Here is a 27,622-nt window from a genome sequence, read left to right as displayed (position 1 = left end):
CCTTATTTCTAAAATTTTGATGTTGCTTTGCCCGGGATGTGAACCCAGGGCATACGGTGTGGTAGGCGGAGCACGCTACCATCACACCACGTGGTATTCAAATTTACACTAACAAATTGACACCCAAAAATGCTTCAAAATATTGTAGCACTGAGAAAAACTATAATTCAAAATTTGTTCATTAAAGCGACTATGAAAATTCTTTAAACATTTAAAATAATTTTTTTTTTTCAATTTAAAAAAGTTTTCGTGTACACATTTGTATATGTATTTCAACATGCGAATAATTGTTCAGCTGCGATTATTCGAATAATCGACAACGATTATTCGGATAATGGACGATGTACTATTATAAAATTTTTACTAATCGAATTCCGCAAATTGAATATTCAGCATTCGAATATTCGATTAATTGAATACCACGAGCTCTTCATGTTCCGAGCCGGAGCGATAGCAAAAAAATAAATTCCATTCACAGGTGGAAATCATGAACCAATAAACACATCCCGCATTAAAAATGAGATAGCAAAAAATCATAGTTAGCTGTGAAATAAATTTTCTCGGCGTGACGTCACGCTTTTGACAACATGTTTTATTGCTGACGAAGTGATCAGACTTTATTCCAATCGGAGTATTTTGCTCCGCTCTTACCTCCTACTACATTTTTTTATATCAAAGGTTTATTTGGGTCGAGTTGAAAACTAAATAGTATTACAGCGTAATATGTTTTGGTTGAATCTTTTATTGTATACGTATGAAAAGCTGATTGTTTACAAGTGACGATTGGATGAAATGACGTGAATTCATTGTTTGTGTCTTAAGACATGTTTGCTCACATTTTACTCACAGTTTTTGTACTTTTTTCGTTCGGAATGAGAAAAGAAGGAGTAGAATGTAAGCAAAAATTGTGTCCGGGCGAGATTTGTAAATCCTGCCAAAATTCAACATACAGCACTTTTTGAAGTTTTTTATAAAAATGAGGTCAGCTAAGCATGGTTTGTGGTAACAGTCGCCACATGGGGGCACCAAGAGAGGGCAAGTCTTCCTCCAAATGTCTTTCCCAACTCAGTGAAGGTTTTCATATTTATGTGTTTACAAACTGCTGCAGCGTGTTCGTTCATCCGCATAACATGCTCGTCATGTCTGCGTAAAGCTCATCATTATAGCTCCTTCGATACTCGCCGTCGACATCACGGATAGGACTATAAAACTTCCGGTGAACTTTTCTCTCGAATACTCCAAGAGCCATCTCATCTTCTCTATACACCTGCCATGATTCCGAGCCATACATCAGGACAGGTATGATGAGTGACTTGTAGAGCGAGAATTTTGTTCGTCGAAAGAGGACTTTACTTTTCAATTGTCTAAAGAAGCACTTGTTGGCAAGAGTTATTCTCCGTTTGATTTCTAGGCCGACATTGTTTTTGCTTTTAATGCTGCTTCCCAAATGAACGAAATCCTTCACAGTCTCGAATTTATATACGTCAACAGTGACGTGGCTACAAAGGCCACAATGACAGCTACTACTTCGTCTTGCCCAAAATTCACTGTAAGACTCACTTTTTTTTATTCTTTATCTTATACCAACTCTTCGCCGCCATATTTGTACAGCCGTGCGGGTATCCCATCATTACTTGGCACCTTGTGATTCTTTAGCCGTGATACTGGATGCGTCGGAGTGTTTTTAATCATCGGCAATCGGGGTATCGGATTCGTCTTCCCCCACACTCTGTACGCCAGTTACCAGGTCTCCATTATCGTTCCTACAGGAATCTGCCCCGGTCTTGAAACCTTCTGTCATTAAAAGAGCATGGAATATGTATGGTAAACCGAAAATAATACTAATACTATTTTTTCGTGTTAAATATCCGGGGAGATAGATTGTGGTGTGTTAATGGGAGCATTAATTGGTCATCCTACACGTTTTAGGCCGACTCCATGTGCATCTGATAAGGCAGATAACTTTTTTTCTGAGAAACATTTCAAGGCAAAAACACAATGGAAAGGTTTTCCAAGCCCTCAAATCAATTTTATGTTAGTTGTTCGCGCGCTTTCAAAAAGGAAGAAAAAATATAGTCCGAAAATTTTGTTTTTACTCCGGCGTAGTCGTTTACTCAGGTAACAGTTTTAAGTACTCCGAACACTGGTAGCGAAGCATGACAGAAATGTAATAAATTGAAAAATTTCAAAAGAGCTACGTCATCAAACTTTTTTTTTTTCATTTTTCATTTTCGATTACAAATACAACAATTCAGGAATGCGGAATCTTTGCTCATTCGATTATGGGTGGAAAAAGGCGTCAGTTTTTCAGTCAAAATATTTCAATATTTTTAACGCATTCAGTATTTTTTGTTTATGAAAATTACAGCATTACTGAAATTACAACTCTAGTTTGTCTACAGATTAATTCATGAAACACCCTGTAGACAAGCACTTAGCAAGTTAAACAGCCACTCCACGCTTTCATTTGGAATTGGCGCATTTACATACTTTTTCAAAAGTAACGAAAGCAAATTTTACTGTAACATTTATGTGAAATTTATGTATTCGCCTTTCCTTAGAGCATACCTACATGCATACCTACAAAGATATTTAACAACATCAATATATGTATAAATTTATTATTCTCTTCTACTAAATTTTACGTACTTTATTAATATATTTCCTTTTTCCACTCTTTTTATCCTTTTGCCACCTTATTTTTTGAAGATTTCCCGAAATATTTCAAAGTGTTCAAGTGCCATTGAACGCAGCATTCCAACGGTAAAATTGTTTACATGCCGTCTAACATCGAAACAGTCCTTGGGTCAACAATTGCTCGAACATTATAAGGCAACACCCATTTTTGAGGCGGATACCGGACGTTATGCGTGTCAAATTGAGTTGTCGTCCAATTTCAATGATGTACTCAGCATTGTGAAGACTAATGATGTTCACTTTGATTTAGAGGTGTGGTATTTTATACATACAAACATGAACCCTATTGTACTGTGAACTTAATTTTTTCTCTTTGTTTTTTTATTTTTTATTTGGTTTTGGATTTACAGGCTCAGCTGCCAAATGGCTTATCGGATGTTATGTCATTGAAATTTGTGCCGGGCGTGCGTGCTACGCCGGAAACGCTGCAGGCGACTGAATTGAAGGAACAAGATTTAACAATCACTGGACTGGATAAAGTACTACAAAAGGTGGAGGTAAGTGAATATGACATTGTAATATGTATCCAAACTAATATATATATATATTTACGCACAAAAGTATATATTGAATGACGTTAATGTTGTTTCTGTTGAAAAATGCGATTTTGCAGTTTTTATTGGGTCAATTATAGAGAGAGAAAAATTTAATTCAAAAGAAGACAAAATTTAATTTAATATTTGCAAAGTAATTTTAGCTCAATAACGCTAATAAAAGTAACTCAGATTATTTTGACAGCATCAGGCAAGTAATTAATTAACATTTCATTACTGAATAGATAATTCAATGATGACAACGAATGACAAAACGGAACGATTGGACTCTTACGATAAATTTTTAAGAGACTTTCCAATAAGCTACAGGCCCAAAACCACTTACTTAGTAAGGGCGAGTTATTTAGAAGTGTCGGCTAGCAATTTACGAAAATTTGCAATGTGCCATGGTGGATGCCAATGTAATACATAGGGCCCAAATTACCCGCTAGATGGCGTACAGTTTGAAGTATAGATAAGCGTATAAAAAAGGATACGTCTTGCGTTCGATTTTTAAGAATAATCCCATTAAGATACAAATTTGAAACTTCTAAAATAGTTCAAAATATCAAGATTATGCACGCATCAAGATAATTACAACAAGTAATGAAGGCTAAGATCGGGTGTAACCGAACATTGCATACTCAGCTGAGAGCTTTGGAGACAAAATAAGGGAAAATCACCATGTAGGAAAATGGACATAGGGTAACCCTGGAATGTATTTGTATGGCACGGGTATCAAATGGAAGGTTTAAAGAGTATTTTAGAAGGTAGTGGGCCATAGTTCTATAGGTGGACGCCTTTTCGAGATATCGCCATAAAGGTAGACCAGAGGTGACTCTAGAATGTGTTTGTACGATATGGGTATCAAAAAGGTATTAAAGGTATTAATGAGGGTTTTAAAAAGGGGTGGCCATTAGTTGTATATGTGAAGGCGTTTTCGAGATATCGATCAAAATGTGGACCAGGGTGATCCAGAACATAATCTGTCGGGTACCGCTAATTTATTTATATATGTAATACCACGAACAGTATTCCTGCCATGATTCCAAAGGTTTTTGATTTCGCCCTGCAGAACTTTTTCATTTTCTTCTACCTAATATGGTGGGTGTCACACCCGTTTTACAATGTTTTTTCCAAAGTTATATTTTGCGTCAAAAAACCAATCAAATCACCATGTTTCATTCCTTTTTTCGTATTTGGTATAGAATTATGGCATTTTTTTCATTTTTGGATATCGAAAAAGTGGGCGTGGTTATAGTCGGATTTCGCCCATTTTTAATATCAAGATAAAGTGAGTTCAGGTAAGTACGTGAACTAAGTTTAGTAAAGATATATCGATTTTTGCTCAAGTTTTCGTGTTAAGGGCCGAGCGGAAGGACAGACGGACGACTGTGTATAAAAACTGGGCGTGGCTTTACCCGATAATAGTTAAATAGAAAAATAGTTATCGTCATAGAAGCTACGCCCTTACCAAATTGCACAAGGATTGGTACATTTTTGTTCGACTTATGGCACCAAAAGTATTCTAGACAAATTAAACTAAAAGGGTGGAGTCACGCCCGTTTTGAAATTTTCTTTTATTTTTGTATTTAGTTGCACCATATCATTACTTGAGTTGAATGCTGACATAATTTACTTATATACTGTAAAGATATTGAATTTTTTGTTAAAATTTTGACTTTTAATTTTTTTTATAAAAAGTGGGCGTGTTCGTTGAATCGATTTTGCAAATTTTTATTTAGCACACATGTGGTAATAAGAGTAAAGTTCCTGCCTAATTTCATCGTGATATCTGCAACGACTGCCAAATTACAGCTTTTAAAACTTTTAAATAACCTTCTATTAAAAGTGGGCGGTGCCACGCCCATTGTCCAAAATTTTACTAATTTTCTATTTTGCGTCATAAGGTCAACCCACCTACCAAGTTTCATCGCTTTATCTGTCTTTGGTAATGAATTATGGCACCTTTTCGGGTTTTCGAAATTTTCGATATCGAAAAAGTGGGCGTGGTTATAGTCCGATTTCGTTCATTTTAAATAGCGATCTGAGATGAGTGCCCAGGAACTCATATACCAAATTTCATTAAGATATCTCAAAATTTACTCAAGTCATCGTGTTTACGGACGGACGGACATGGCTAAATGAATTTCTTGTTTCGCCCAGATCAATTTGATATATGAAAGTCTATATCTATCTCGATTAGTTTATGCCGTTACGAATTACCGTTATGCGAACAAAGTTAATATACTCTATGAGCTCTGCTCAGCTGAGTATAAAAATCGTATGAGATTGGATATCTTGAGGGGCGCTTGGATAAAGATAATTGGAAAATCGTGAGAAATAGGGGAATTTGACAATATATTTTTAAAGAGAATTCCCATTAAGCTTTCATGTTTACGTGAAAAGGAAATTTCTCTATGCATTAACCGGGATTTCAAGCATATGTACTAGATTCTTTGAAGGAATTTCTTTAAAACCTTACATCCATATGACTTTAATATATTCGCATCTTGGAAAGCCGACGTAGTGTGGTGGTAGCGTGCTTCGCCTAAAAATATAAATACTTGGCGCAATTTACCTCCGATTAGATTTAGGCCGAGCTTCCATTCCAATTCGCATCGTGCTTCCGAAGAAGTAACCACGTCCAGTTAGAAATTCAGTCAGGTAAAAGTCGACCTCTATAGGCTTAATCGTCTCTTTGGTATTTCACAACAAGAGGAAGTGTTCCTTATACAACTCAGTAAAGACGGTGACCAGGAAACCTGTTCTTTTGTTTTGACACTTACGTTCTATTCAACTGATCAGCTGAACAAACTCTTAAATACAACCTCGTTGAATCTATTAACGATCCTCAGGTAAAAGTGCCTTTGTGGTCGTTCTCTTTTCCGAGCCGGTTCGTCATTCCTCATCACACTACTCGAACCTAAGTATCTTGTCTCTACCTGTTTCCTAGGTATGGGTGTGTTTGAGCGTCAAAAGTTATGAGCGTCAAAAGTTCTCAACCAATCTTTTCGAAGCAGTAGGTTTATGTAATCATTGTTTCTACTATAGGCTTTAAGGGTTTTAGAAAAGTGGGAAAAATGCTTTTGGGAGAGGAATAGGCAGAAGATATAGAGGGTGAAGGGGATAAGAGAAGAGGAGAGGAAGGTTAAAGATGGAGTCATCATCAATAATTGGCGCTTAACCGCCTAAGCGATTTCGGCCGTTTCGTGACAAGTCACGCCAGCTATCCCTGTTTCGCGATATATGACGCCAATTGGGAGCACCAATGTAGGTCAAGTCTTCCGCCACCTGTCTCTTCCAACTCAGTAGAGGTCTCTCTCTTCCTCTGCATCCAAACTGCAGTGTCCACTGAAATACTTTCTTGGCCGGAGCGTCTTCGTCCATTTGCATAACATGGCCTAGCCAGCGAAGCCTTTGGCGGTTTTTTCGCTGCACTATCGTCATGTCTGCGTAAAACTCATACAGCTCATCATTATACTTTCTTCGATACTCGCCGTCGGCATCAAGGATAGGACCACAACTCTTCCGGAGAACTTTTCTCTCCAATACTCTCAAGAGCCATCTCATCTTCTCTCGCCATCGTAATTGATTCTGAGTCATACACCAGGACAGGTATGACGAGCGACCAACCCCCTGCGTATTATTGGGGCCTAGAATACAACTTGTATATAGAGAAAAACGTCTCCTGGGTATGATAAATAAATATGATTGGCTTATGGTAACATTTCCTTATGGCATTTACTTAATAATAACCTTACTTATAAATTCATACAAAAGCACTTTAATAAACTTTAAGGACATTCGGTGTTAAAAAGACCTCCCGAAGCTATTATAATCAATATTAATGGGATTGTTTAAAAGCGAAAAAACAAAGCAAATAAATCTCAAGCTAGTGTAGTATAATAATTGCAATTTATCACAATCAACCAAGTCTATTACACACACACATACATATATGTATGAACATAAATTGATGATGTATCGACAAATTTTTCCAATTTCTTGTTGTCTCTTCTAGTTAATAACGATTCAATCATTAAAGAAAAATTCAAAAAGTTGTCATGCCTTTGGCTTGTAATTTTCAAATTCATACCAAGCTCACATGCATACATGCATATGCGCACACGTCCACACAAACATACGCACTATATTTGCATGACCAAAAAAATATCTTTTTGCATGTATACATACTTTAAGCGGGAGTCATTAGTGCCGTATGTCATATCGCTGTAGTCGTCTCCCTAACGTAATCAGCTGTTTATCGTTACGCCGGTAAACCAAAAACCAATTGGTTGGCTACGATACGGTTACGACCTTAGCGGCACCAATAAGCGATTGCATTGATACCCATAAGGTTGGTCGAATCAGCTGTTATAAGGTTACCGATAAAGCACCAATGTCTGCAGCTTTAGAACAGGCATCGGCATTTAGTGGCCCAATTGTGCACACTCAATTCACACGTATTCTTATTCTCTTTAGTTTAGTAGTCACTGATCATTTGGCGCAGCAATAATCGATTGTGTGCGTCGCTCGCAATGTTGACGAATGTTATTAGCAAGCAACAAGCAAAGATCCATAAACAAATGAGCCAAGATCCCGCATTCCGGAATTGTTGTATTTGTAATCGAATTTTAAAAAAAGTTTGATGACGTAGCGCTTTTGAAGTTTTTCGATTTATTACATTTCTCTCATATTTCGCTACCAGTGTTCGGAGTATTTAAAACTGTTACCTGAGTAAACGACTACGGCGGAGTAAAAATACAATTTTCGGAGTATATGTTTTTTTTTCCTTTTTGAAAGCGAGCGAACAACCAACAACAAATTGATTTGGTGTCTTGGCAATCCCTTCGATTGTTTTTCCATGTAATCTTTCTCGGCAAAAAAGATATCTGCCTTATCAGATGCACATGGAGTCGGCCTAAAACGTGTAGGATGACCACGTAATGCTCCCATTAGCACACCACATTCTGGAAGAAAATTGGGCTCTATCTCTCCGGATATTTATCGCAAAAAAATATTATTATTATTTTCGGTTTATCATACATATTTCATACTCTTTTAATGGCAGAAGGCTACACGACCGGGGCAGATTCCTGATGATAATGGTGACCTGACGTATAGAGTGTGAGGGAAGACGAAGCCGATACCCCGATTGCCGATGATGAAAAACACAGTATTCAACTTTGGCGCAGTGAGAATGGCAATATCACGGCTAAGAAATCACAAAGTGTCAAGTAATGACGGGATACCCGCCGGGCCGCTCAAACATGGAGGCGAAGAGTTGGTATAAGATACAGAAGCAAAAAAAGTGGGGCTTGTAGAAAATGTGGACAAGACGAAGTACTTGCTGTTATCGTGGCCTTTGTAGCCACGTCACTATTGACTGATATACAATTCGGGACGGATTTCGTCTATTTGGGAAGCAGCATTAAAAGTAAAAACAATGTTAGCCTAGAAATCAGATGGAGAATAACTCTTGCCAACAAGAGCTTCTTTAAGAAATTGAAAAGTAAAGTCCTGTCTCGATGAACAAAATTCTCGCTCTACAAGTCACTCTGTCCTGATATATGGCTCGGAATCATGGAAGGTGTCTACAGAAGATGAGATGGCTCTTGGAGTATTCGAGAGAAAAGTTCTCAGGAAGATTTATAGTCCTATTCGTGATGTCGACGGCGAGTACCGAAGGAGGTATAATGATGAGCTTTTCACAGCTATAACGATAGTGCAGCGAATAAAAACAGAAAGCTTCGCCAGCTAGGTCATGTTATGCGGATGGACGAATACGCTCCGGCCAAGAAAGAAATTTACCGCGGTTTTTAAACAGAGGAAAGAAAAGACCTTCACTCAGTTGGGAGAGACATTTCGAGGAAGATTTGACCTCGCTTGGTACTCACAATTGGCGACTGTTATCGCTGCCCTTACTGACTCAACGTACTTTATTTTTATATAAAACTTCAAGAAGTGCTGTATGTTGAATTTTGGCAGGATTTTCAGATTACGTTCGGACACATTTTTTGCTTACATTTTACTTCTTCAATTCTCATTCCGTACGAAAAAAAAAAACTGTAAGCAAAATGTGAACAAACATGTCTTAAGAAACGAACAATGAATTCACTTCATTTTATCCAATAGTCACTTGTAAACAATCAGCTTTTCATACGGATGTATATGTGACCATGCCTTTGAAAAGGTGGCTTATGACTCAAAAAAAGAAAACTACTAAGAAACTGAAGAAATGCATTGTTTATCTTTAACAGCTGTTTCTCGCAATTTCTTTTTTGAGTCATAAGCCACATTTTCATAGGCCGGGTCACATATAATGAAAACTTCAACCAAAAGATATTAGGTAGTAATACTATTTAGTTTTCAACTCGACCCAAATAAACCTTTAAGATAAAAAATGTAGTAGGAGGTAAGAACGGAGCAAAATACTCCGATTGGATTAAAGTCTGAACACTGAGTCAGCAATAAAACATGTTGTCAAAGCGTGACGTCACGCCAAGAAATTTTATTTCCCAGCCAACTATGATTTTTTTGCTCTCTCATTTTTTAATGCGAGATCTGTTTATTGGTTCATGCAAAGATCGTTTATTAATTTTTTCAATGCGCACAAGCGAAAAATATTTAATGTTGACCAACCCTTTTGCGCAAATACAGTGTATTTAATTGCATAAACCTTTTGCTTCCCATTGTGCGCATTAAAAATATTGTAACGCATTTTGGGCAATTCCTCTTATTTGCAATCTTCTGCTAACGTTCGAATCACTAAACTGTTGAATAAATAACTCCAATACTCAATAATGCAAAATGGCCTTTATTAAAGTACTTCACAATAACACTTCTACTTCTCGACAGATAGCGTGCCTAAATCAAACTGATTCCTCGTGCTTCAGCTGGTGCTGCTTTTATACTTTTTGGTTTCCTCGTTGACATATTTCTAGGCGTTTCTATTTCTGGAATTTGCTACTAGCTATAAACATCTCAGCTATAACTACAGATGCACGATTGTTATAGCTTCTCGCATAGTCCATGCGCGTGTATATGTGAGTGATACTTCCAAAGATGATTGCCTACTTTTGGGAGCATCTCAGATAAGCTATATCCATGCGTTTGTGCGTCTCTCTCCGCTGCGTGTACGTACATATGTGTAGACATAATGATTGCTTCGTTTAAGTAGATACAAGTGACTGCCTGCTTTATTGTTGTTGTGGCTTCATTTACTTAGCATCAGACTTGATGTGAGTATCACTTAGTGTCACTAATATTCGTCACAATATAATAACAAACGATCTTGACTTGTTGCTTGCTAATAAGCGAATGAACTAAGCAAACCGATGCATCAAGTGATGTGCGCGATTATCGCGCTCTCACGAACACATCTGCATTTCCACTTTGCCGATGCCTGCTTTAGAACTTAACTTAAATTGAAATTCTTTGTCGTTTGTGTGCCTTTAGCTTTTTAAATATATTTTCTTATAAGTTTATTGCAGTTTGCTCTGCTGGCATACTTTTAGGCGAATACAAAGCTATGCGCATATACACATATTAAAGTAGTGAGAAAGAAGATTGTTGTTGTCGTTGTATCATTGCTTCGCCCCATCCAATAGGTGCGACTTACTCACAAATTATCATCAATATCCTCTAACGGAAGTCCGAGGAAACTTGCAGTTTCAACAGGTGTGGATCAGAGAGAAAAGGGTTGGTTCCACATTGCAATTGAAAAGATGGTTGGTGTTGTTGTTTTTGTAGTGATAAGGACACTCCCCGAAGGCCCTGGGGAGCGTTATCGAGTCGATGGTCCTTTGCCGGATGCATATCCTGTACGTTCCGGTACCAAGCCCGACCATCTCGGGAACGATTTGTTATTACCACATGCGACCTTCTAGGCCATCCCGCCCTCCCACCCACTAGATCCATGAGGAGTTTGGGGTAGCCAGAGCCTCGGCTGTTAATGAAACAGGATTCGCCACGGACAGGTGAGGTTGACAATTGGGTTTGGAGAATCTATATATTGCGCTGGCAGCCTGAAAAGGCTGCGCTACACAAACCCCATCAATCTGGTATTTTATTCGCCTCTTACGACAGGCATACCTACAGTGGGTATATTCTAACCCCCTTACCCGCCGGGGGTGGTTGGTGTCATGTGGGGATACATTACAAGCATATCATACATTATGTATGTTGGGGTTAATTCTGGATAGGTAAGAGTTTAACCCATTATAGTATCCAGATCGAAGTTGAGGTAGAGTGACGCAAGTCTCCCTGGGGAGGTTGCTTTCCTTTACTGCGAGCTTAGGGTATTTGACTATAATAACGGAGTTCGCCGGACGATTCCTGGCATAGAGGCTGGACGTATACTTTGTGCTTATATCTGTGGACCTCTTTGTGCTTTTTTTTCTACATACGGCTGAGTTCTCAGGTAAGGAATGCTTGCGGATGTGACTTCCCAAGGCATCCGGTTTTATGTACCGGAGCGACACGGGCTGTAATTTCAGTGTAACCCCATTTAATTTGTTGCATCCCTCTCACAAATTGTCATCTTCCCAGCAGATCCTTGCTGCCGGACTGCGCCATATTATCCTGCTCCGGGATGGTATGGAACACAATCCGGCACTCGTACCTGATCCCGGTCAGAGAATTGGGTTTGCTGCATTTGCCAGAAAAGAATCTGTTTAGGATAGTCACACTCTTGTCAGTATGTCACGTGTAAGAGATCGCGGATATAGTTGATTTTATGAGACCAAAGACCAAGAGACCAAACTCACGGCAAGATCTACTTTGCAGACCTGTTCTGGGTATAACAGAAAAGATCGCGAGAGTGGAAATGGAAGCGGTCTCGCGTTTATCACCCAACTCTCAGTGCAATATAATCTATTTGATCCCGACATCGGCCGCAGGGACAGTGTCCTGGAACGTCAAGGCATATCTGACCGGTCAGGCGATGTAAATTTAGAAATCATCAACATCTACATCCCTCTGCCCTGACATCAGCGCGCTACTTACTAACGACAACCGCATTATTTTAGGCGATTTCAAAGCCCACCGCGATCTATGGCATTCTAACCTACAGGCTGCACATTTTCCAGCAGAGGCTGCAACCTTATGAGGCAACACAACTCGGCGACTAAATAAGGGATATAAACCAATGCATCATATTGCTAGTGGATGATCACAAGCGGGCGAAATGGGAGGCGCACTTAAAAAATTGTAACCTCTCTGCCGGTGTAGGTAAGCTATGGTCCACCGTAAAGTCCCTATCGAACCCGACTAAGAACAGTGACAAAATCAAAGCCAGACGACGAGCCAACAGAGCGGGCACAAGCATAAATACAGCTCGTCCCCAATTACCATCACCGCCAAAGAGATTGAAGATGCCATCGTTCACGCTAAACCATCTAAAGCAGCAGGCCCAGACGGCATAGCCATGCCGATGCTTAAAAAGCTAGGCAAAGAGGGATTTAATTATCTAGCGCATGTCTGCAACCTGTCCCTGTCCACCTTCGTGATCCGCAAAAAATGGAAAATTCCGCTACTACAGCCTTGGAGATAAGCAAGCAAACATTCTTATCGTCCGATATTTCTCCTATCGCCAGTAGCTAAGACACTTGAAGCCGTTCTGCTTCCCTATTTCACTGGAAATTTGCGTCTTGCCAATAATCAGCATGGCTTTCGAAAACTACATAGCACTACGACCGCGCTAAACCCCATTAACACGCAAATATTGCGGATTGAATCAAAATCCCCAAGATACGACAGTACTCGTTGTACTAGATCTGTCAAAAGCTTTTGATACGGTCAACCACGGCACATTACTGCAAGATCTCGCTTCCTACAAGTCTCAAATGGTGGACCGAAAATTATCTGTCTGGTGGGCAGGCATCGGTGCAATTCAGGAACATAACATCTAACCCCAGAAGAATTAAACAAGGGGTACCACAGGGGGGGGGGGTGTCCTATCCCCACTTCTGTTTAACTTCTACATATCAAAGCTACTTACACCACCAGATGGAGTCACTATCGTTTCCTAAGCCCATGACCGCACGAAAATGGCCGTAGGCCCAGTCCCACACATCGATGAGTTTTGTAATAGAATAAACAGCTACATTTCTGATCTGTCCAGTTTTTTCGCCTCGCGAAACCTAACATTGTCACCGACCAAATCATCGGCGACCTTATTTACAACATGGGCGCGCCAAATGTCGACCATATTGAACATCCACGTCGATGGCATTACTCTACCGACTGTCTTACATCCAAAAATCTTGGGGCCAAAAAGGCGGGACCTCTTCAATCAGATGTCTGTTGAGATGCCCAGGTTTTTGGGTATTCAGCAGAAACTGTTTGTTCAGCATTTCATTTCTTTCCCTTATAGGGAACACTCTCGCCTCACATAAGAAGACAACCAGGCTTTAGGTTTCTTCCAGTGTGTATCCCTTAGGCTTGGAGACCATATCGGGGACGCGTAGCATGCAAACGACCGGCCAATTGCTTTGTAAGTGAGAATGAGCGTTTTTTATCTTTATTACGTTACGAATCTGGAATTTAGGAACAATTTCGGTTACATTCTATCTAAAATGTAGATCATGATGGATCATCCATCGACTTGGATGTCCATATGGCCGACAATTGTATTGTCCACGTTGTAAATAAGGTCGCCGAGGATTTGGTCGGTGACAATGTCAGGTTTCGCGAGGCGAAGAAACTGGACGGACTGAGGAGATATTCGTTTAATTTTTGCAAATGCTCATCAATGGGTGGGCTGGACCCGTTGCCATTGTCGTGCAGTCATCGCCGTAGGATACAATCGTAACTCCTTTAGGTGGCGAAGGGACCTTCGAGATATACAAATTAAACATAAGCGGGGATAGAACACCACCCTGTGCACCCCTCGTTAAACTCTCGTTCCTGAATTGTGGTGGGGCTCTTCTTTCAATCCGCAATTTATCTGTGTGTTGATGGCGTTTAGCGCGATGGTAGTGTTATGTAGTGCTGATAATTGGTAAGTCGCAGGTTTGCCGTGAAATAGCTGAGCAGAATGGATTCGAGTGTCTTGGCTACTGGAGAGATATCGGACGATATGATTCTCCTACGTTAAGGTTTAGTAGCCGTAGCACCCTCACCATTTTCCATTTATTGAATATGACGAAGATTGACTAAGACAGGTGGAAGATATGTTCATATTTCAATCCCTCATTCCCAAGATTGTTAAGCATCGGCATGGTTGGGCATACTGTTTTGGATGTTTTAGCAACTTTCGTGGCTTCCTTAACCTCTGTGTTTATGTGCGTGTCTGATGCATTACATATTACCGGCAAAAAGTGCTCGCTCACTTAATAACATTCGATTATCGACGAAGGCGATAGATATTTCGTCGTTGTGCTTAGTCGAGTTTGATATGGACTTTACGGTAGACCATAGCTTACCTACACGGACAGCGAGGTTGCAATTCTTTAAATGTTCCTCCCATTTCGCCAGTTCGTTGCGCTCTTTTATTTCTCTTATTTGGGGGTCGCCAGGGCCATGCTGTTGCGACCTCAGTTGGGAAGTATGGCCGGATTTCCGGTATTCTTCCAGCGGGAATAAAACGAACCAGCGCAGATTCAATGACCTTGCGGAAAACACGCTCACCTTGATGAAATATCAGTCGGCGGGCGGCAAAGTGACCGTCTGTATATGTTTTATATTCCTTCCACTTTCCTTTTTTGATTTAAATGAAAATTGTCATTCTATTTGATTTATAACTTTATTAATCTATCAATAAACTCTGTTTAATTAAATTAAAGATATGCTAAAAAAAGAGGGATCTCTTTACTCAACCTCATTCTTATATTTTTGTGTTTTTACTATCCGAAAATAGCTGCGTTAAGGTTTCCTTACAACCTCGTCTTTTAAATTTCGAATTTACTATTCATACACTTGGAAATGATTAAGTCCAGTAATGAAATACTTTCGAGTAAGTTAAATGTTGAAAGTTTTCGTTGCTCGTAACATTTAACTAGTAGTACAAAAAAAGCAAAAAATTTATAAAAGTACAAAAAATTTAAAACTTGCGAAGTGAAACTTCTTCACTAACATACTGCGATTATTATTATTCGAAAACATTTGGCACCAGTTCTTAAAAAATTTGCAGGTTAAGTGTGGGTAATTTGGCTTGCCTTAAAGCATCATTTTGGATACCAAGAAAATTTACTAATTTGGTAATTATTTATGTGTTTTCGAAAAATTCAGAAGTGGGATACATTTTGTCATAATCATGACTCAAACATAAAACTGGAATAACTTACACTAGATAAATAACAGTGCAATGCTCCAGCCGATAATAAACAGCTTGTAAGTTGAAGACAACCAACAAGTTTGTGTTGCGTTTTTTTTTTAACTCTTCAACTTTTTCATATGTTTTCAATGGATTTACTTGTCTAATTGATATTTTTTTGTTTTCGAACTACGCATCAAAAGTTTATCAAACATTGCTCCGTTTGGTGAAAACTTGATTTATAATAAAACGATTACACCAAAGTATATTTTCTGAAGGTAATCGCATGAGCCTTAAATATTTTAATATGCTGATCTGAATGCCGTCCTCTCATTTTATCAAGTAAATTATATAAGATCATTAGTAGATGTTACGAAAACATAGAGAAATCAAAACTCCCTCAATGATTGTTGGATTTGTGCCTCTAACAATAAAAAAGTTCGTGCAATTAAAGAAATCAATCTAGAGGTTCTTAAAAAATTTGCTGAAAATGTCTCGAGAGCCTAAAAGGGATATTAACATATTTTCAGTAAATATTACAATAAAGCTCACCACCACACTTAAAGTTTTATTATAAATAAAACAAAGAGGATTTCGCTATAACTCCATAATGGAAACAGCTCTACGCGTTTTTTGTACGAATATTCCCTTGCAGAATTCCACCGATTTCGGTGCCATCACCTATTTATTTCGTATGTCATACGTTTTTGGGGTTCTGGCTCCACTTGCCATCAAGCCGTAATAACACCGCACTTTAGGAGCACACATAAGTTTCACTTCAAACAGTTTAAGAAAATTGAGAATAAAAAAAGGCAATTACAAAATGTAGTTTCGAAAATCTTAAAATTCTCCATTTATCAGTCAGCCAGTAGCATGTCAGTTTCTGTCGAAGTTGCAGTCGTAATTGCTTTCTGCAGATGGGCAAATCTCCTTTGTTTTAAAGTCATTCGTTGTTTTTTCCTCTGTAAAGCGCCTAGTGTATAAAAACAAATGAGGTGCACGAATTGAGCGGACATATCCTGCACAGTTTCCACGGCATGCCTGCCAATGAGATCAGTTGACATTTTGCGCGACGAGTTGCTATAACTACATCGATATATTTTCTTTCACATCTTTTGCAATCGTCATTTTTCTGCTGCTTTTTGCTCGAATTTATATCCTGCAGTAGCACGAGTAAAGATTAAATCCTGAATACGTATTGGACTCGTTGATTGTTTTACTTATTTAGTTTCCTTGATTAAATGGATTACATGTTATTTTTCGAAAGAAAAATTCAGTTGGCACGAACGATTAGATTTACAACCGTCATATTGGGGCTGCGTGCGTGATAGGCTCGAGCTCAGACTGAAAAGTATTATAAACTAAATAGCTTTTAAAATCCTTCCAACATGATTTCATGCAAACCTCTCATTTTAAAAGTCTTGCACATTCCTTGGAACAGACACGCTTCTTTAAATTTAAATTTCCAAAACCAAACCTCACAAAACAAGCCTAACCCCCCTTGTTTCATATCAAACAAACGTATATGGGTCAAGTGTGTTTTTATCCATATTTGATCATATATTTTGCTTAAGTTTACCCGATGCACTAAAAGATAACAAAAAAACATAATTAAAAGACAAAAAAAAAAGAGCTCCAGTTAAATGATGAAACAAAAAAATTGGCTGCTTATATACTCGTATGAATGTAAGCTGGTTGGTTTAACAAGTATACGCAAAACAAAACCTATTTTTAAACAAAAGCAAAATTAATTTGTCTAGAATACTTTTAATGCCATAAGTCGAACAAAAATTTACCAATCCTTGTGAAATTTGGTAAGGGCATAGCTCCTATGCCGGTAACTGTTTTTTGTGAAAATTGGCGAAATCGGTTGAAGCCACTCCCAGTTTTTATACACAGTCGACCGTCTGTCCTTCCGCTAAGCCGTTATCACGATAACTTGAGCAAAAATCGATATATCTTCACTGAGCTCAGTTCACGTACTTATCTGAACTCACTTTGTATTGGTATAAAAAATGGCCGAAATCCGACTATGACCACGCCCACTTTTTCGATATCGAACATTACGAAAAATGAAAAAAATGCCATAATTCTATACCAAATACGAAAAAAGGGATGAGACATGGCAATTGGATTGGTTTATTGACGCAAAATATAACTTTAGAAAAAAACTTTGTAAAATGGGTGTGACACCTACCATATTAAGTAGAACAAATGAAAAAGTTCTGCAGGGCGAAATAAGAAACCCTTGAAATATTGGCAGGAATACTGTTCGTGGTGTTACATATATAAATAAATTAGCGGTATCCAACAGATGATGTTCTGGGTCACCCTGGTCCACATTTTGGTCGATATCTGGAAAACGCCTTCACATATACAACTACCACCACTCCCTCTTAAAACCCTCATTAACCCCTTTCATTTGATACCCATATCGTACAAACAAATTCTAGGCTCACCCCTGGTCCACCTTTATGGCGATATCTCGCAACGGCGTCCACCTATGGAACTAAGGTTCACTCTCTTTTAAAATTCTCATTAACATCTTTCATTTGATACCCATATCGTACAACTAATTCTTGTCAGCCCTGGTCCACCTTTATGGCGATCTCCCTAAATGGCGTCCACCTATAGAAATATGGCCTACTCCCTCATAAAATACTCTTTAATACCTTTCATTTGATACACATGTCATACAAACACATTTTGGGGTTACCCTCGGTTCATTTTCCTACATGGTTATTTTCCCTTATGTTGTCACGATAGTTCTCAACTGAGTATGTAATGTTCGGTTACACCCGAACTTAACTTTCCTTACTTGTTAAAATTAAAATTTGGTCATGCGACCAAACGTAAAAATATTTCCAAGTTTGTCTGTCGTTTTAAATAGTTTATTTCCTTGCATACAATTTGGTACATGGATTGTAGCCGTGTTTTTTTTACATGTATATATATCTACATTTGCGGTTAAAAAATGCTCATCATCACTTACTAGATAATATTTAGCAGATACATCGAGCGGCAATTATTGAAGACTCATAGCAGCGGTTAAATACCTCGCTACAAAACGGGTTGTGCTTAGTAGCGGAGACACGCACCTCTGTTGGTCATACTGTATAGCCTATAGCTGAATCTGTTACGATGACTCGTAGGCACGCACACTTTACAGTCATATAAGTTGATAATAGTGTAGAAATAAAATGGAGAGACACATTTCAGTTGCAACTGAGAATAATGCATACCGAAATTTAGGAGTACTAATTTTCAGCGCAACAATTTCATAAATATAGATAAAGTTATGCACTTAGTAGTCCACATAAGGTGCATAGGCACCTGCAAAAAATACAGCTAGTATTTTACTTTCTAAATCTTTTACTAAGGAGTTACCACTGAGGTTGTGCCACCTATAGTTGGAACCCTAGCTTTTTATAAATATTTTCTTTTTGTATATACGCCTCTGTATGCAAACATAAACAAATGAGCCAAGATCCCGCATTCCGGAATTGTTGTATTTGTAATCGAATATTTAAAAAAAGTTTGATGACGTAGCGCTTTTGAAGTTTTTCGATTTATTACATTTCTCTCATATTTCGCTACCAGTGTTCGGAGTATTTAAAACTGTTACCTGAGTAAACGACTACGGCGGAGTCAAAAAATAAAATTTTCGGAGTATATTTTTTTTCCTTTTTGAAAGCGGGCGAACAACCAACAATAAATTGATTTGGTGTCTTGGCAATCCCTTCGATTGTTTTTCCATGTAATCTTTCTCGTCAAAAAAGGTATCTGCCTTATCAGATGCACATGGAGTCGGCCTAAAACGTGTAGGATGACCACATAATGCTCCCATTAGTACCACATTATGGAAGAAAAGTGGGCTCTATCTCCCCGGATATTTATCGCAAAAAAATATTATTATTATCTTCGGTTTATCATACATATTTCATGCTCTTTTAATGGCAGAAGGCTACACGACCGGGGCAGATTCCTGTAGGAATGATAATGGTGACCTGACGTACAGAGTGTGAGGGAAGACGAAGCCGATACCCCGATTGCCGATGACGAAAACAACAGCATCCAACTTTGGCGAAGTGAGAATGGCAATATCACGGCTAAGAAATCACAAGGTGCCAAGTAAAGACGGGATACCCACCGGGCTGCTCAAACATGAAGGCGAAGAGTTGGTATAAGATACGGAAGCAAAAAAAGTGGGGCTTGTAGAAAATGTGGCCAAAACGAAGTACTTGCTGTTATCGTGGCCTTTGTAGCCACGTCACTATTGACTGATATACAATTCGGGACGGATTTCGTCTATTTGGGAAGCAGCATTAAAAGCAAAAACAATGTTAGCCTAGAAATCAGACGGAGAATAACTCTTGCCAACAAGAGCGTCTTTAAGCAATTGAAAAGTAAAGTCCTGTCTCGACGAACAAAATTCTCGCTCTACAAGTCACTCACCATAACTGTCCTGATGTATGGCTCGGAATCATGGAAGGTGTCTACAGAAGATGAGATGGCTCTTGGAGTATTCGAGAGAAAAGTTCTCAGGAAGATTTATAGTCCTATTCGTGATGTCGACGGCGAGTACCGAAGGAGGTATAATGATGAGCTTTTCGCAGATATAACGATAGTGCTGCGAATAAAAACAGAAAGCTTCGCCAGCTAGGTCATGTTATGCGGATGGACGAATACGCTCCGACCAAGAAAGAAAGTTACCGCGGTTTTTAAACAGAGGAAAGAAAGGACCTTCACTGAGTTGGGAGAGACATTTCGAGGAAGATTTGACCTCGCTTGGTGCTCACAATTGGCGACTGTTATCGCTGCCCTTACTGACTCAACGTACTTTATTTTTATATAAAACTTCAAGAAGTGCTGTATGTTGAATTTTGGCAGGATTTTCAGATTACGTTCGGACACATTTTTTGCTTACATTTTACTTCTTCAATTCTCATTCCGTACGAAAAAAAAACTGTAAGCAAAATGTGAACAAACATGTCTTAAAGGCTCCATTACTGATACTTAGCATAGACTTGACTTGACTTGAGAACTGTCACTTACAGTTCTGTTAATTGAACATTCCATGTTACTGATTACTCAAAACTTGGCAACACTTAACTTGAGTTAGAAGTCTGTTGAATTTTGATTTTCTATGTAAGTTCTAAGTTACGTTTACATTTTGAGATGCCATTTGTTTGTTTCCATTTCATTTTGACATTTTGTCATACAAATTGACATTTATTTAAAAATAAATTTCAAAGCTGATTATGATGCCAGATTGCATGCGCCAAGTGGAGTATAATCGTGGCTAAGTTGCCAAGGTTACGCCAAGTCAAGTCAAGTCTATGCTAAGTATCAGTAATGGTGGCTTAAGACACGAACAATGAATTCACTTCATTTCATCCAATAGTCACTTGTAAACAATCAGCTTTTCATACGGATGTATGTGTGATCCGGCCTTTGAAAAGGTGGCTTATGACTCGAAAAAAAGAAAACTACTAAGAAACTGAAGAAATGCATTGGTTATCTTTAACAGCTGTTTCTCGCAATTTCTTTTTTGAGTCATAAGCCACATTTTCATAGGCCGGGTCACATATAATGAAAACTTCAACCAAAAGATATTAGATAGTAATACTATTTAGTTTTCAACTCGACCCAAATAAACCTTTAAGATAAAAAATGTAGTAGGAGGTAAGAGCGGAGCAAAATACTCCGATTGGAATAAAGTCTGAACACTGAGTCAGCAATAAAACATGTTGTCAAAGCGTAACGTCACGCCAAGAACTTTTATTTCCCAGCCAACTATGATTTTTTTGCTCTCTCATTTTTTAATGCGAGATCTGTTTATTGGTTCATGGTATGCAAATATCGGAAACCAGTTGACCTATTTTATACATTCAATGCTCTGCTACTCAGTTGGTGCTATGTAGAAGGTTTTATGTATGTCTGTCAACTATTTGAATTTATTTATAAATCAAAATTTAAACTCCACAAAGATTTTTCAATTAAAATATTTTTTAGAAGCTATAGAATTTCTGTGGCAAAGTTAAGTCACGCCGCGTTATGCTTGGTCACCCAGGCACTAGTTAGGAATCTATGCACCGGTTATAGGTTGTGTCAAACTGGCAGCCCGAAATGCGATTAAAAAAAAACTTATTACTACTTATAACTATTACTTTTCCCTTGAAAAAAACTATTCTAAAAAATGTTCATGGTGCGTGAAACCGGCACCCTGAAATGAAAAAAAAAAAAGTGGTTCGTTTACCAAAACCGAGCTTAGAAAAGCTCACATATGTTTCGTTGGCCCAACCTTGAAAACAAATTATCCTAAAAAAATAATTTTCAAGTTGATAACCCCCAAATTAAAAAAAATATGCAAACTGATTTCTTTTACAATGTGGTTCGTTGGCCAAGGTTAACCCAGGATATCCCAGCCTTTTTTATTGTAAGCCCACTCTTGGAAAAATAATGAACGGAGAAACAAATTTTCAAGCTGCGTGAAGGTGGCGTCACGAAATGTGAACTTTTCCTTAAATACTATGTAGTCCCAACGTTGGCTTAGGATAGCCCACTTATTTTTCGAAATTCCTCTTTTGAAAATTCACCTTCGGTGTGCCAGCTTCACACAGGTCTAGTTATAAAGCAAGAGCATGTTTCCTAAAAATTGTGGTTTCTTGCGACGTCTTATTTGTTTAAAAAATTTCGGCCATATTATTGTGCACCACTTCGATGGCATTACGCTACTGACTGATTGTCTGACATCAAAAAATACTGGGTGTGACGTTCGATCAGGATCTATAATTTGGCGAGTATGCATCCGCAATTGTACCTAAATTCCAGAGCCGTAATAAAATTCTCAAATTTCTTGCCGGCAGCACTTGGAATAAAGATAAAGAGACGCTCATTGGAAGAAACTACATTTCTGTCAAAACACCGCTCTCAAAACTGTTACAGGTTGTCTTCTCATTTCCCCAGAACACCGTTTACATCTCACCCATAAGGGGAGAAATGAAATGCTGAACAAACAGTTTCTGCTGAATACCTGGGCATCCCAACAGGTATCTGATTGACGAAGCCCCACCTCCCAGTGACCTAAGAGAATGAATATGAAGTCAAAGAGCACAAAAAGGGCCTCAGAGAAATCCACCCAAACGCATCGGACCTCTATACCAGGAATTACCAGGCGATCCCCTTTCTTAAAGTCAAATACCGTAAACTCGCAGAAGAGGAAAGCAACCGGGAAAGATGACGCGCTTGACTCTAGCTCAACTTCGATTCGGATACTACGACAGGTTAAACTCTAACATATCCACAACCAACCTCGATATACGTAATTTATGTCCTGCTTGTTACGTGTCCCTACATGACACCAACCATCTTTTCAATTGCAATGTGGAACCATTCGATTCCATAGCCCAAAAATAAAAAAAATCAAAGTGAAAAGTTTGTGCCAAATGCGTCGTTAGTATCTCTTATTAGAACAGCCTTTCAAAAGGTATATTTTTTTGTTGTATTCGAACTGTAAGTACTCTTTAAGAATAGCTTTAAAAGTGAAGATATGGTAGTGTGAGCAAGTTAAAAATAAAGTGCAAGTTTAAGCTATTTAAAAATACATGAAATATCATTGTTTTGAAATATATAGAAATGAATATTGAGGCCAGAGGCATATACTTCATTTTGAACTAATTTTAGTGTTTTTAGCTTGATGTGTTCTTTTTTTGTTATTTAAAATTTCAGCAGTGCCCATATTAGTGTTTATTTGCACAAATATTTCAATTTCAGCTAAAGTTTTAGTTGGGTTCCTCACCGATCCTCACGTTGGGACTTATATCTTTTTATTAGCCAAAGATTCTAAAGTGTTAATAACAGCTGCCACTTTCTGCCACTAACTATGTTTTGCGACAGTTTTCGGATAGCGTCACCCTGATAAGTTATTGTCGTATGTTATATGTGCTCACATGTAACATACGACATTATTTTATCCAGTCGATGATATGCAAATGTAAACTTTTGTGTGTGTTTCTTGTTTTGTTATTGTTATGTATGCAAGACCTTTTTAATAACTTTAATTTCTTTATTTAATCCCATTAGCATTGTATTTGCGATAGACACATCTTACCACTTTTCCCGCCACATCTACTTACTTTTTGTATGCATGCTGTGAAAGTGGGTGGTTGTGGGTCGGTATGAAGGTATCACCTGCACCAATTTTATGAAAAAATAATTCTCACATATTGTACTTTGGCCAACAACTCCATATAATAACGACAAGTGTGCAACGCCTCTATTAACCCTTTCTCTCGGGTCTAGTTGGAGCCGAAAGTTTCTTTGGATTCTCATTAGAGGATATTGATGACAATTTTTAAGTGGGCGCACCTATTGGAATGGGGCGAAGCACTTCATTGTATTAGTGAAGCATTTTATTATATGGCTCAAACGAAAACATGTGCAATGAATTTTTAATAAAAAATGCTCTCAAAACAGCATTGAGTACACATTTGTCAACAACGTATGGACGTACTTTGAAAGAGCACATTTATTACCTAACTGATTTTCATTTTTATGAGAAACTTAAGTACGTACAAATTGCCAGTTTGTATAATATAATGATGCCATGCACCATCAGTGACTCAGTGACTCAGCACGACAACGAATTGCATTGCATATTAAAACGGCATCTCCCTCCTTCTGCTAAGTACAATTTGCCATTAATACAATTGCATTACAATACAATGACATGCTTTCTTCGAAAACTACATATATTTGAATGTATGTATGTTTCCTATAACGTCATATTAATGTAACTTTTCACTACTTTTCTTACACACACTTTATTTTAATGATGACGATATTGACGATTATACTCTTTCCTACTGATAATGTCATTGGTTAATATTATTGTTGTTGTTGTACGCTATGAAAACGCTTTGCATGCCAAGGTGAAACGAAAAACCATGACTGGTGAGTGGCTGGATACCTGGAGGAATAAAAGAAATGCCGGCGGAAGTGTGTTCTTTCAAGGAAATGCTTGGTTATTGAATAATTTCTTTTCTCTTCGCATTTTTGTGCATACATTTTCTTCGATCAATACGCTTTTTTTCGTTCTCTTCCGTTTGTTCGTAGCAATGTATTCGTACAATTGTGTTACATAGTGTGTGTTGTGAGCGGAAATGGTTTGCATAACGAACAATTGTTAATGCCATTTCATTTTTAATGAGCTTGGATTGTAGTGGTCGTTCGTGGATGTTATTTGAATATACCTACAGTATACAGTTATTTTAATTCACATACAGAATAATAAAGAGAAATGCAAAAGTGGATAGGACCATCTTAAGTATGTTCGTTAATCCTTAATACCCTCACTCTATTGCGGTTATTTTCCATAGGATTCTTTCCTTTATATATCACTGCATAGAATACGACTTGTCTAGAATTAATCTCGGACGAGTCGCAAAGGGCAACGCGACTATAGCCAGTTTTGATCTCTTCATATGGGTTGGAGTGATCACTTTTACTTGAGCATGTCCTATGGAGAGACCAATTGTACCTGTTTATGCGTGAACTGGTAGTGTCGGAAGATCCTTTTTCTACTCTTATTCAATTTGCCCGAAAGGTCCTCTATCTACCCCAAGGAATACTGTCGGATAGATCCTCTTCATAAATTTACGGTCACTGTCGGAATACAGGTACGTTTGGCAAACTTGAGATGTTTGTGTTCCTTAGGGCAAAATGAATTACAAAACGAATAAACCAGCGCAAGGTATGGGGCAACTTATGAAGACCACACTCCTATCCGTCTGCATTCATTACTCATATTCCATCAAGGGATGAATGAAGTGGGGAATTTATATGGGACGAGAGTCTGGTGAACCTGCTCACGGATGGATCCAGGTTGGGCGGGAGGGTCGAGTGTGGATTTTTTTGCCATGAGCTCGGTGATGGGATGTTTTCCGCCGCTTTAACTCTTAGGGAATTAAATATCTACGCAGTCAGGCGGCCACCGTAAGGTCGAGGACTGTGCTAGATTGCGTGACCTCACTTGCCGTGGCATCTTTCAACTTTTTGGTAACAAATATCTGGGTCGCGGGGCATGACGATATCCCTGGCAACTGTCAGGATGATCTCTCGGTCCGGGCGAATTTAACGTGTCCATTGGTTGAGACTCAGAGGTGATGCTTTATTTCCTCAAAAGGATAGTGGAGACACGACTTTCGACTTCCAGGATGACCGAGTAGGCCAAATGTAATTAAGCTTATGCCTGCCACATTGCTTATTCTTTAGTGTTGGGGTATACCGCCGTGTCCAGGGTCCTTGTACAATATATTTACACCACACATATAAAATGTCGGGCTACTGGTAGAATAAAGCATTCCAATATACAGTCATAAAAACTGCCTTAGGGTGCCTTCTGGTGTCCCCATGTCATGGTTATCTGAAAGCTATTTTTGAACGAATATTGTTAGGAATATATCCGCAGGAACAATGCACATCATCTTCCCCTGAGAGGATAAAATACCGTTGGATAGCTCATCAGGCAAATCCCAGCTTTAAACGGCAACTGCGTTACTATTTTGTATCGCAATAAAATGGTTGGATCATATCTGCGGCCTTCTCCCCTTCTTTTTTCTTTTCCTTGTAGCTCAAGCGTCCATGTGAGATAATTGAATTCATTTCAAAGCTCTATATACATAGATGTGCAGTAACTACAGTCGCGGTTACATCAAAAGCATATTAAATCACAGATTGGAACTTTGTACAAACAAATGAATATTTGGCCAAAATAGCTCATAGTTTATTTTAAACTTGAAACAAGTTGACCACGAAGGCCATTGCCTAAATGAACTTTTTTAAAAACCGTAAGTCAGCTTTTCAATACTTTTACCTAACTACTTTTCTAATGCTCTTAGTAGTGAATCAAGTGCGCTCTCAAACACTTTTTTTTCAAAAAAAGGAAAACAAAATTTAGATAAAAAATATATCATAAGTATATCAACTTAAACTTTTCGTATTTCTTAACACAAAGTAACAGTAAAAAGAGAAAGATGGCAAAGTTAAAAGACAAAGTTTTTAATATCGCAAAATGTCTTCACTTCTTTAGTTTGCAATTTTCTTAAGCCACCCGTTGATGTTAGGCGGACGGTCGTACGTACTATATCAAGCTGCAGTTGCAATTGCCCATAATAATGTGATTCTTTACACAAAACAATTCCTTTATTCGATTCAATTTTCAACAAGACTTGCACTTGACGATGTCACACTCATTGCGCTAACTTAACTTTGGCGCATATTGTCTCCATGTCCATTATCCAACTTGAATTATACTAGCAATTGCTGTATGTTACACAAAAGTGAGATAGTATGTGTATGCACAGTACGCACAGTCACTAGCAGTTAAAAGAGGATAGTTATATTCGCAATATTTTTTTGGGTTAAATATTCTTTGTTAAGATATACATATCTTAATAATGTTAAAAACATGAAACTCTGATGTCCAGATGTTTGGTTTTGTGATTCAATCACACCAGGACGGCTGAAAAGTTATGCCTAAAATTTGGCACGTGGATAGCTTAAAGTACAATAGCCTATAAAGTTATATTGGCTATTTTCCTTTAGAAAAGAAGGTGTTCCACGCCTCCTGGGGAAAGCTTGTGATAAATTTTAATCGTTATAACTTAAAGTATATTTGTCTTGGCCAGAGTAGTAGTAAGAGTCATATAAGTAGAGATCTAACAACTCTGGAAAAGTGAACAGTGCCAATATTCCCATTTTGAGAAAGTACGTAAAATATATATACTTCGTAGTCTTTTTATCATAGGCCAATAATGCTCCGTATCTGGGTTGTATTGATCGAAATCTAAGACTTATGGAACAGTCAGCAGTAGCGCCTTATGCCTTCACACTTCTCTTCCTCCGAATGGATTTTATAAACTGGTATAACTCTAAATCTATCCAATGATATTTGGCTACCATAGAATGGGAACTCAAAAATTTTGAATTAGAGGGCATACACTCGGGCTGATTTCAGGATCACTTTAAGATTGTTTTCGGTATAGTTTCGAGATATTATAGGGATCTGCTTATTTCGGGATCAATTGGGGATATCTCGAAATAGTTGCAGAACTATTACCGGTACTGACCC

At 38.2% G+C, this 27,622-nt stretch overlaps 1 protein-coding gene across 1 annotated transcript in view; it reads left to right on the top strand.

Annotated features, from left to right (window-relative positions):
* Gp210 (nucleoporin 210) overlaps positions 1 to 27,622 on the top strand; it is a 243,821-nt gene that overhangs the window by 72,688 nt on the left and 143,511 nt on the right. Inside the window, exons 19-20 of the mRNA XM_067775759.1 lie at positions 2,710 to 2,949; positions 3,048 to 3,194. Coding sequence (XP_067631860.1) covers positions 2,710 to 2,949; positions 3,048 to 3,194 — 387 coding nt within the window. The remainder of the gene's footprint in view (positions 1 to 2,709; positions 2,950 to 3,047; positions 3,195 to 27,622) is intronic.

Source organism: Eurosta solidaginis, chromosome 3 (assembly GCF_040869045.1).
Source record: "Eurosta solidaginis isolate ZX-2024a chromosome 3, ASM4086904v1, whole genome shotgun sequence".
Lineage (NCBI taxonomy): Eukaryota > Metazoa > Arthropoda > Insecta > Diptera > Tephritidae > Eurosta > Eurosta solidaginis.
This window is presented reverse-complemented; position numbering and strand designations above follow the sequence as displayed.